Here is a 12,463-nt window from a genome sequence, read left to right as displayed (position 1 = left end):
CAAGAAATAAGTTAATATAATTTTTGTTTGTGCAAAACGAACTGAAATTTACTATAATACTAATCACTCATTCAAGATTATAGCGATAATTAACTATGAAACCAATAAATATTAATTTGCATTTCCCTTTACAACAATAATAATGGAAATATGAATTAATGGAGTAACTTACGTGTACCGGTACTTGTAGTGTAGGTTGTAACAGACCTTTTTCTACGTCTATAGTAAAGCAACAAATAAAAATAACAACAAAATTAACAGCTATAATTAAAAACATATCCTTTGAAAAAAAAAGTAGGTCTAAGCAATAATAATCCCACCAGAATTGAAAATAAAACGTGATCAATAAATTTCCTTAACACAAACTTAATTTTTCTACGTCTTTAGTAAAATAACACATAAAAATAATAACAAAATTAATAGCTACAATTAAAAATATATCCTCTGAAAAAAAAAAGTAGACCTAATCTTTATTTCTCTGGAAATTTAGCAGCCTAAGTGACAGAACTTTAACCGGTATCTAATGTCCTTTCGGTTAGACTGAAACATTTCATTGTGAAATTTAAGGATATAATGTATTCTAACAGTCACAAAGAACTTCAAAATTAAGAGTTTTGTTTCTGCACAGCATTCTTGTGGAAACCCAGGAACCTTTCTGAATCTTTCGGAAATCGGAAAAAGGATAACTCTGGCCTCTTTCTCTTACTGTTGCTACAATTTATAGCACTACAAAAGTCTTCTCCTTGTCCCATATTATTATTCCAATTATTATTATATTTTAGCCATTAACATTTTCATTACAACCAATAACGCAACGAGCTAGCACTCGATAGAAATACGACACAGTCCAAAGTCGACCATTGACAGTCTATTGTTTCTAGTTGCTAACCGCTTGGAGCGCTTTATCACGAGATTTGCAAAAAAACACCTCAAGCTTCGCGACTGTATATAGTAGACTGTGGTTATAGAAGATCTTATGATAATAGGAATTCCATATGTCCCTAATTTCCTGGATGGCTCACACTTTCTTGTTTGTTTCGTAATACAGAATCGCTAGGCACATATTTTTAGCAAAAATTGCAAAACTGTCATCGATAAATCACATATATACATATTTAAATTGACAGCTCTTCAAATTGCAGTATGGTATTTAACAGGTACTCTGGAAGGTTAAACAAACAATAATGATGAAAAAGGAAGGTAACAGTTTGACCTTATTTTGCTACTAGTCCAATAAAAATGCTAGACTGTAATCATTACTTTTATAGGTTGATCCATTTGCTTAGATTTAATAATGCAACTTGCTTCTTAACGCAAATTATCATTCTCTTCCTTTTGCCAGTATTTCGTATAGATGTCCCGATTTTGTTTAGAGAAAAAGTGGAATGCTCTTAACCATATAATATTTGACAGGCTCTTCGTTTATAGTATATAATTAGACTATAACGGCGAACAAAAGTGAAGTTTTATTACCAAGTGGGTCAAGAAGCTACTAAGTCTGCAAAGCACAAGTCTGATTTCGTGATTATAAAAATTAATTACAATAATATTAATACACTATTTCTTTTTCTTCATCAAACGAATACGTGCATTCGGTTGAAGAGAAACCTCGGTACACCCATTTTCTGTGCTCGTTGGGTTACACAGAAGAATGAGTGAAAGAAACCAGTCTGCTTGGAAGCTGGTGTGTGCTGTGTGCAGGCTTCTTGTTTACTGCTGCATCACAAATCATCTTAAGCTGCCGCATCACATTTAACGCATAAATATAAATTCTATTAAAATTAATAACTAATTTTGTTCATAAACTGCAGGTTTATTATGAAATTATTATTAACTGGGGAAGCTGAGCTTTTTAGCTTACCGGTACATTGACGCTACGCCACTAGTAATCATCACTCTTCATAATAATGTTTATAAATACATTTCAGCGCCATTTGTTGAAAGATGAACGAAATAGCAATGTGACAGAGTTCTATCTGATAACTTTTGAAACTATTTATTTTGACAAAGTTCTAACTGCAAGTTGCTACTATTCTCTCGCAAAGATCCAGAAATGTAATTTGTGTTATGCCCAGCTAAACATGATGTATTTTATTTGCAATTTTAATGGCATATTGATAAGTATATGAGTAACGTGTTAGATATTGATAATTAATTGAAAACAAATATCAGTATACCGGTACTTTTTTCTATAAGAAACAGCTATCAGCATAATGAAAGTGGAATATCGAAGTTCTGACGATAGTCTATGTTCCGTGATGACTACCCTAATGATTACATTCCTCCTAGTTCATCTGATAATAAAGATTATGAAGAAACAATAAGAACGTAATTATTACATGTAATGAACCTAACCTCAGTCGTAACATGTGGTCTACAATGCAGTTTGTGAGATTTGATAATTGATAAGCTATTACAAATGAAGACTCTGCATTTATTATTTTACAGTGGATTTCTTTTCAAAGAATATGGTTTCTTTACCGATGCCTGAAATAAGGCAAAATGAGGATCTAAATGGGAAAGAAAGAGAGTGAATTTAACCACAAAGTTAATTAAAATTGAAGTGTTTTTTTTTCTTTAATGAAGAGGAAGGAAATGACAAACAGGCAGCGTTTGAAAAGAAGATTTGACTTCAGTAATAAATTTTCAACATCTCGGCAAATTTCTTCATTTAGCTGACGTACTATTTCACAGAGTTATAATGCCAATAATAGCATTTCGATGGATAAAGATTCACACAATGAATAAGTTTTGCGTAAATAGGGCAGCCAAACAATACGTAAGATGATTTTTATATTCAATCCCTTCTTTTTCCACTCAGCCATTTTTTTCATGTGTTCATAACATTTACACATACTCATTACTTAAAATATACATTTTTTATTCGTCAATAATAAATTTGATGATTACCTTCACTTGCAAGAAACTACTTCTTAAACCAATATTTTTTAATTTTGTAATTATTTGTTTAATTTAAAAATGTAAATATAATATAAACAACATAAAATATGAATAATTTCAAGGGAAAAATTGTTCCGGGGCCGGGTATCGATCCCGGGACCTCTGGTTGAACGTACTAGCGCTCTTTCCAACTGAGCTACCCGGGAACTCCACCCGACACCGTCTCAACTTTTCCCTTTATATCCACACAACTCGCGTGCACTCGATGTGGGTCTCTGGCGTTTCGTCAGCCCACGCGAGTTGTGTGGATATAAAGGGAAAAGTTGAGACGGTGTCGGGTGGAGTTCCCGGGTAGCTCAGTTGGAAAGAGCGCTGGTACGTTCAACCAGAGGTCCCGGGATCGATACCCGGCCCCGGAACAATTTTTCCCTTGAAATTATTCAAATCTGCTTTACAGGGAGCCTTACCTGAAAGACTAGATTTGCATAATATATACGTTACTGTGTACGTCAACAGAAAACCACTATTCCAAGTCACCCAGAGATTGTGTGCACTCGATGTGGGTCTCTGGCGTTTCGTCAGCCCACTCGAGTTGTGTGGATATAAAGGGAAAAGTTGAGACGGTGTCGGGTGGAGTTCCCGGGTAGCTCAGTTGGAAAGAGCGCTGGTACGTTCAACCAGAGGTCCCGGGATCGATACCCGGCCCCGGAACAATTTTTCCCTTGAAATTATTCAAATCTGCTTTACAGGGAGCCTTACCTGAAAGACTAGATTTGCATAACATAAAATATATAAATACATTTAAATAATATAAGCGACATTGAAATTATAATAGACCTAATAACAACAAAAAATATATATGTAACCATTAATTTCAGAAATTAGCAAGAAAATACACCAAAAAAGAAGGGACGGAGAGTAGTGTCTAATCCTCATCCATGGAAATGCAATATTCGAAGTAGACATCCTCCACAAATAACATCAAGTGAGATTGGACTTTCATGAAGAGTGACATAACAGAGATCTCATTGTTTTTACGAAATATAATTTTAATTTCTGTAATTTATTTAATGTTAATTGTTATTCAATTATAAATTAAAAGAGAAGAATTTTTTTCAGAGATTAAATGTTTTATGTAATGAATAATAATGTTTTGAGTAATGAATAGAAATAGTTTGACAAAGTTCTATCAGCACTTAGAACATTGTCTCACCCTGAAAATTAATTATGGAAGGACATACTTCTAACTGCAAAATTAAATATTCTAAATAAAATGATAAGTGGTCTAATTAGCAATTAATATTTTGAGGAGAAAAATTCGCTCCGGCGCCGAGGATCGAACCCGGGTCCTTGGTTCTACGTATCAAGCGCTCTGACCACTGAGCTACGCCGAATTCAATCCACAGCACCGGATCGAACCTTCCTCCTCCCATGTTTCCCTTTGGCCTCACTCCAAGTTAGATTTGTGGCCTCACTCCAAGTTAGGCACAAAGGGAAACATGGAAGGAGGAAGGTTCGATCCGATGCTGTGGATTGAATTCGGCGTAGCTCAGTAGTCAGAGCGCTTGGTACGTCCAAGGACCCGGGTTCGAACCCCGGCGCCGGAGCGAATTGTTCTCCTCAAACATTAATTGTCAATATTACAGATGTTATTCTGTAGGACAAATTAATAAAATCTCAATATGGTCTAATTAGGCTATGAAAGTAAGTAATTATAAGTTCAATACTTTAAGATGGCATACGTAACATTTCATAAGTATAAGAAAGTAAACGTTCATATTACAATAAATTGAAACTTTGTAGCTCTGTATCTCAAAAGTATGGAGAAAGCAGTTACAACCTTGTCAAACTAAGGCCACGAGTTCCAGTTTTGATACTGGTAGAAGTATGGCAGTGCCTTTATAACCTGTCTTCATAATATAATTATTGTAATCTTGAGTGATTTTTAGCACAGGTGTGCATTGTATTCGCCATTTTTTTTAGAATAAAAAAATTGGCGTGCGTATTATATTTAATGGTGTAAATACGGTATTTTCACTTTCTTACATTTCCACAGTAAACCTAATATTGAGAAAAAATTAATAAATGAATCTTTTGTACCTCTCGGGGTTTAAAATTCGATTGTATAAGTGAGAAAAACTTATGACTGAAATAAATTAACATGGATAGTATCGGTATAGAAATTTTGCCGGGACTTCAGAAAAAAACGTGTAAGTGAGAAATGTAGCCTATAAATGATGTTTTACTGTAGGCCTACTTGATAGTTTCAGCCAATAGGCCTATGTTACTTTGAAACTTTCTTAATCATACCTGCAATAAAATATTATATTATTGATTTAAACTTCAGTCAGTTGCACATTTTAATTAAGAAATCAATACCCGTACACACTATTATAATTATTGTTGAAATCATTTCATCTGCTTATAATTTTAAAGTTCTGAAATATAATTAATTTGTTATATAAAATATGTAGCAGGCGAGTGTACTATATCGTAATTAGGCTATGTAAAGAACGGATTTTTTTTCTCTAAAACATTCAAATAATTTAGTTTCTTTCACTATGTCTTGTTAAATAAAGTTTGTGTATTATCACAGCCTGATATCCTTTTAAAAACAGTTTTTCTGTATTTAATCGTTTAGCTAAGTGGTGTGTACCTCTTCCCCATTCCGTCACCTGGCACGCTTCCCCTCGTCCATATTTACCCACAGTGCCAACTCTATACTGTTAAGGCCGGTCCACAATAAACCGGAAACGGAAACTACAACGAGAATGAGAACAGAAATATTGTTAAAATAAATGTATTTAAATGTGAGCATTAACAATTGAGCCGTTCAGAGCAGAAGTGATGTAAGTCAAAAATGGGTAATGATGTTTAAAGTAAACTTTCTGTCAAATACAGCGCAAGTAGCAATTAATATTCAATTTATTTAAACTATTAATAGTCAGTGGATAGCAAGAAGGCTATATTAATTGCTACTTTGCACTGTATTTTACAGAATTTTTACTTTAAACCTCATTATCCAATTTTGACTTACACCACTTTTGCCCTGAACGGCTCAATTAACTTTCACGTTCCCGGGCTCCGGCTCCGGTGACTGCTCACATTTAAATGCTTTGACAATATTTCAGTTCTTGTTCTCCTTGTCGTTTCCGTTCCCGGTTTATTGTGGACTAGCCTTTACTCCCTCCACGGTATTTGAGGTCTAACCAAAGTATATATATTATACAGTATGGACACTTCGCGTCGGTACCTTTGATGTAGCAGGACTAATTTCAATGACCTTCAAACCAGTTTGAGCGTGAGATTCTGCTTTCTCCCAGGAGTTGGCACTGACATCACACCAGCTAGCAGTCGACACAGCGGAAATATAACACACAAATTAATACATCTATAGGTACATTATGTACTCAAAATAAATTGGACCGATGAAATAATAAATCCGTCATTATCTGTAATGTTTAGACTCTAGAGTTCCTTTATAATGAGAGTTGAGACGTTGATTCCAGCAATAATTGAAATATGTAATGATTTGATAGCGTTGAAAATGGAAAAACAAAACTCATATGAGCAGTAAAACCATATACCTATATTATATTGTATATAAATATTAAACCAATTTGATACATAATTTTATAATGTATTATATTATTTTATAATATAATTTATTATATATAAAATATAAAAAAATATATTATTACAACTAGTTTGCCACTGAGAAATAAGGAAAAGCTGTTAACTTGAACTTACGTGAAGCAAAGCGTTACTGGATTATGCAATAAGGTAGGCGATGTTTGGGTCCTGTGTCTCAACTCTATACTCAATTTATTATTATCTTAGCGTGTGCTCGATTACACTAACCTCTGGCGCACAGAGAAACAAAACACAGGAAAATTCTCTCAGCGTCCATTCTTTATATCCCTATTCGCTGGTCTAACCAGGACGCACACTATGATAACTAGTGAGCTCTATGGTGAAATCTATACGTTTAGTATAGAGCTCACTGATGGCAACACGAATCCAGTGTTGCCAATTTAGTTATTTTATAGCTAAATATAGCATATATTTAGAGTGACATTTAGCCATGGTATTTTAAAAATAATAATTTTGAATTGTAGCTTATTTCAGCACTAATCTAGCCTATTTTTTGCATGTGCAATTCTTTGGCACGTACTCAATTTTTAGATGTGTATCTTGATTTCTATCCAATTTTGCACCTATATACTTTTTTACAGAAAAGCTCATATTGAATTGGCAACACTGCATAGAACGCAACACTGCAAGTTCATTGGTCTACGTTCTAGTTTAAATGTTTACTTCTTCCGTTAGTTAGCTAAATAGTAAATATTTCATTTACTCACTTTGGCTATTTCAGTGGGCGCTGCATCTACGACATCTGGCACAACGCCGTGGGCTTCCATTTCAATAAAGTATGCAGCACAAACTACCGGTGACAGAATGAACAGCTGTCTATCATTTCCATCTGATCTCTTGTAACATGAGTTAGATTGTGTGAAACGAGTAGCGTACAAGGCTGCGAAGTCACGGTGAGATGACAGTTCCGATCAAACGGAATCGCCGCGCAGCGAACCACGATATGAAATATGCAAGTCAGACTAGCGCAATCAGTGGCGAATTTACAATTTCCCGCCACCGTTTTATCTAGTATGTACTCCTCCGCTTTCATCCTCGATAGAAGTTGGAATGAAAAATTGTGCGCTATGTCAGGGATATAACGGCACATAATTACAGTGGCGGCTCGTGCCTTTCTTGGATGGGTGTTCACAAAAAAAAAATATTGGTAATGAACACACTGAAATAGGCTGTTCTCGTATAGGTGAGTCACACGTCAGAGATAAACGAGTTCTAATATGCATGTACCAAATCTACGCATATACACCAAAATTAAAAGCATTAAACAAGAGTAGAGTAAAATTAATTCATAGGATTCACCTTCACTGCTGTTGTTGAAGATCTAGATTTATTTGTAGAGAAACTCCATGCGCCTAGTTTTGAGATGCAAATTTATCAATAACTCTAATGTTGTTAACAAGTTTTTTTTTTTCCACGGCCAACATAGCCAATGTACTTAATCGCTCTTATGTCATTGTGCTACGGAGGAATATTTTAATCCTCCCTTAATTTAACACCCCCGTGCGTATCGGTATTTTGAAAAGAAACAGTAAAGAGAGAAAACGAGGAAAGAGGGAGAAAGGAACAGGATGCCAGACCCAAGGGAGATGGAGCATCTCTCTTTCTCTGTCACTAGCACGTTAAGACCTGTGCAGCCAGAGCTATTGTAACCATTGTACCAAACCAGAAAATATTCTCGCCTGAGGCTATTCCACCCTGCTACGGAAAAATTGTGCGAACTGCTGTCAATCTGTCCAATAGAGATTTAAAGACACACGACACACGAACGGGACATTCTCTCGAGACGAAATATGTAGGAACGTCATTACACATTGCAAAGTAATAGATGTAATAATATTAATACAGTAATATGTACGATTATTGTTGGTTTTTAAGGTGTTCACGTGCTCCTGTGCTCATATAGAGGAACCGCCACTGCATAATTATGCGTCATCCAGTTTCGGGAATGAAGCTTTAGTTGTGTTGGTTTAAATGTTTTTCGTTTGTTTCGGTTTACAAATGGAGAGTATGTGTCCATGATAACTTGATAAGGGACGTTATTAATGAAGGGCATGCAATATATTTTCTCTTCATTTATGAACCAACATTCCGAAATTAGTCGCAGTTCACAACAAAATTTTCACTATGGTTTACTCAAAGTGTATCGTGCGTATCTAGGTTATTATCACTTCCATATTGCAGAACTCGCGATTACAAATCAAAAAAGTGGTCTCACAGACTTGTAGCTGCCTGCTCTCGATGTCGAGATATTATTGAGAGAGGACGCTCTGCACGGCTAATTTTATACGCAATTTCGACGCCCTTATGCCCGTAGCGAGGGTAGGTAGCGTCATTGAGCCTGGTCACACAAGTTACATTTGTTTTTGGCCTAACTACATTAGCATTCCACATTGGATCATAATAGTGTTATTACAGTAGCTGAAGAAATTCATGAGTCCCTAAATAATCTTTGCCTAAAACAGTTTTAGACTACTTATTTTTACTTTGGATTTTACCCAAGTTCACAGTAGTTATTCATTAATTTCAGAGCAGTAAAATTGGACTAACTGATCTCCATGAAAGAAAGGTAACTTTGTATCGAGATCTGTTACTATGCTATATGCATAGATCATACAGGACATAATTATATTTTTACTAACATTTTTAATATTAACTTGCCTATACCTCTGGATCAACGCCGTTTGCTTCCACGACTGGAGTTCGATGATACTGGCGTAATATATAAACAAACCACTTTACTAGGTATAGGAGGGAAGAAAAATAGTTCATCCATTTACGTAAACTAGGAAATATTGCGCTTTTGAGTTTTATCATTTTCATTAGGTTTTCGTTTAATCAAAATCCAGTACAGTATTAACAGTGAGTGTTTTTACTCACGAACTGAGCTGTCCATGCGGACGTATTCATTATGCATTGTATATTATACTGTCTACAGCACATTAGCGTACAATATAGAGAATGAAGTTAAATTGAAAAATAATCATAAAATGGACATTTAAACACATTTTTTTTTAAATGGTGGCCGTTCATTTCGATACAGGCTTCATTCTAATGTGCATATTATCGCACTATAGACTATTGTACCTAATCCCAATTACCAATTTCGTTCTTCGTACTAGTAACTCATGTTGAAATAATTCTGTACCTACTCTATAAAAGATTACCTTACGTATTGTAAATTCAATCTTCACTTTTGCCCTTTCCGAAAAGATAAAATGACTCAGACATACTGTCTACTGTCTGCCCAAGTGGTTATGTCGTAGGATCGTAGAAAGGGAGGAAATCACGTGACAGTTAATTGCTTAACGAGGCCCTTTTATTTAAGTTATTTTAAACAGTTGTATAATATTACGTAGACGTCCAATTCCTAACAGAAATTAATGTTCTCAGAAAAGAGCTAAGACAGCCCAGCCACTAGCCGGCGAATAAAAGCTGGTGGGGGAAACCGGAATACGACGTAGGCAAATGGACGACAGTACCTGTGCGAAAATGATTCAATATTGAAAGCTCTTTCGTCACTGGAAAACGCGAACATATTTTTGGAACCAACGTACTGTTTACTATGACCGTAAGACTACTATAACTGTATATGCGGTCTTGAATCTGTGTGGTGTGGTTGAACTTCATTAGTAGAAGGGGTGGGAGTGAAGTACATTAAAAAACTCAGGTACAATAAAAATTGAAGTAAAAATAAAATGATGTCCCTGTACTTAATAAAGGCAGAATTATCTGAAATTAACCCAAGTAAAAATTATAATTTCGTTTCAGATGCAGCCATGTATTTAGAAGTTGTTGTTTGTTTAGTCAATACCAACAAGGCACCATTTATGAGGCAACTAAGCCAGGAGATAATTGAGTAGGTTGGCCAGTTCCTTTCACCCTCCATTGCATACCTCACTGTAACATATTATTACACTAATTAGATTTCAGGTGCACGCAAACAATTGTTCTTCCTTTGACACATATCGTCAAGTGAGATATAGCCTACCGCCTGATAATAGATGTACAGTCTTAGAAAAATGTTTTATCGCACAGATACTTTTTATAAGTCCAAAAAGGAGGCAGTGCGCGTGATCAGAGGACGAGCGACCTGGTTCACAAGAGAACTAGTTGAGGTAGGTCTAATAAAATTAGTTTTGTTTCGTTGTATGTCTGATCATGCGCACTGACTCCTTTCTGGGGCAAAGTATCTGTGCGACAAAACATTTTTCTAAGATTGTACATATTATCCAGAACTTTAGATGCTTATCTAAGAGCAGAGGTGCTTAAATCGTTTCAAAAGCCTGAAATTGCGAACCAAGAAATTATCCTAAAAGACTTTTACTACGGATGCTGACAGTTTTTACATATCGTGTGTATAGAATTGAAGATCTCCCCGGAATAAGGATGCAACCAACAAATCTAGGTATAATATACGTTTCAGGAGAAAGGAAAACAATTTCAGGAGCCTATTTCGTTAGGACTTACTAGCAGAACCATTTGACTAATCAAGGATACAAATTTATTCAGATATTGTTATAAATTTACAATATGAATGCTTCAACTTTTTCCATCTAAGTTACGTATTTCAATAATTTGATGTTAATTACATTATTTTTTCCCGGGAGGTCTTCAATTAAAGAAAAGGTAGACAATATCTCTCCGATACATTGCTGCCATTATTTTGTCGCTGATGAATTCTGACGTCAGTTGTTAAAATTGAAGAACACTGCTGGTGAATTTCCTTGTCTCAACGTTCTTAGTTTGCTCTTTCTGCCCTGAGTTTACTACACTCATGCTGATTGTGAGCGTTTGTTCAGCAAAATTTATTTAATTTAAAGTGAAACACAGAAATCGGCTCAATGCTTCAACAATAAATGCATGTGTGCTAGGCTCTCAGTGTATAAAAAAACCAAGGTATAACATGCAAGGGTCGATATGTGTTCGAAAAAGAACAATAATTTATTTCGGAATATGTATTATATGACTTTCTTGTGTTAAATTCTATCGTACCTGGTTTAAATGTTTCGACCTGTTATTGGTATTCTTCAGAACTGGTCGTTGCTGGTCATGGCACCTCCGAAGTGGTACAGTGTTAAAAGTCGTGTAATCAAGATGAATAATTTATTGTTTGTATGCATTTGAAGTCTGTTTGTAGCTAGTCAGCGATATATGCAGTGGAGGGGGAAAGGAACTGATGAGGGGTAGAGGTCCAGATATGTCTTCGGACAGTTGACTAAACAACATGCGAAGACTTTTCTCCAACTTAGGCCATGTTACGCTGTATGATAAAACATTCTCTCTCTAATACCCACACATTTATAACTTATTTATCGCAGCAAGGAGGAAACCAACCAATTTTGATGATAAGTTTTGGCGAGTGAATATATTTTGTCTTATTTCGTCTTACTTATAAATAAAAAACCTTAATTGTATATTATACACTGAAATGTTCTTATACTTTTTTTACAGCAAATTTTTGTGGAAATTAGCACTGTACGGTTTTGTAATAAGAAGTATACAGTACTTAGAGTTTATTTTCTGTTCCTGTGCGATTTTCCTTTTGTCTTATTTCGCTTTACTGATAAATAAAAGGTCTTAATTTTATATCACATACTGATAAGTTCTTATAATTACATCATTTTTATAGCAAATTTTTGTGGGAATTAGTACACTTTTCAAGTAACTTGAATTCAAGTTATTTGATTCGACTAACTTGAAAAGTGTAAACTATGTTTCAAGTTGACTTGAAATCAAGTAACGGCTTGAATTCAAGTTTGAAGTGAAGTTGAATCTCTTTCTACTTTTCACTTGACTTGAAAGGACACTTGGAGCAACTTGAAGAGTGTGAACTTCACTTGATAACTTGAATTCAAGGAGAAAAACGCGGGAATTTAAATTAACAGCTCTTCTACTGGGAAAGTAAAAA

At 35.0% G+C, this 12,463-nt stretch overlaps 1 protein-coding gene across 2 annotated transcripts in view; it reads right to left on the bottom strand.

Moving 5' to 3' along the window:
• LOC138710476 (protein D3-like) overlaps positions 1–7,479 on the bottom strand; it is a 31,403-nt gene extending 23,924 nt beyond the window's left edge. Inside the window, exon 1 of one of the 2 annotated variants that reach the window (XM_069841397.1) lies at positions 7,263–7,479. In XM_069841397.1, the coding sequence (XP_069697498.1) occupies positions 7,263–7,322 (60 nt within the window). In that variant the 5' untranslated portion in view covers positions 7,323–7,479. Of the gene's footprint in view, positions 1–6,651; positions 6,879–7,262 lie in introns of those variants that run through there. The other variant, XM_069841398.1, reaches the window with a different exon arrangement.
• Between the last annotated feature and the right edge of the window lie 4,984 nt (positions 7,480–12,463).

Source organism: Periplaneta americana, chromosome 12 (assembly GCF_040183065.1).
Source record: "Periplaneta americana isolate PAMFEO1 chromosome 12, P.americana_PAMFEO1_priV1, whole genome shotgun sequence".
NCBI lineage: Eukaryota > Metazoa > Arthropoda > Insecta > Blattodea > Blattidae > Periplaneta > Periplaneta americana.
This window is presented reverse-complemented; position numbering and strand designations above follow the sequence as displayed.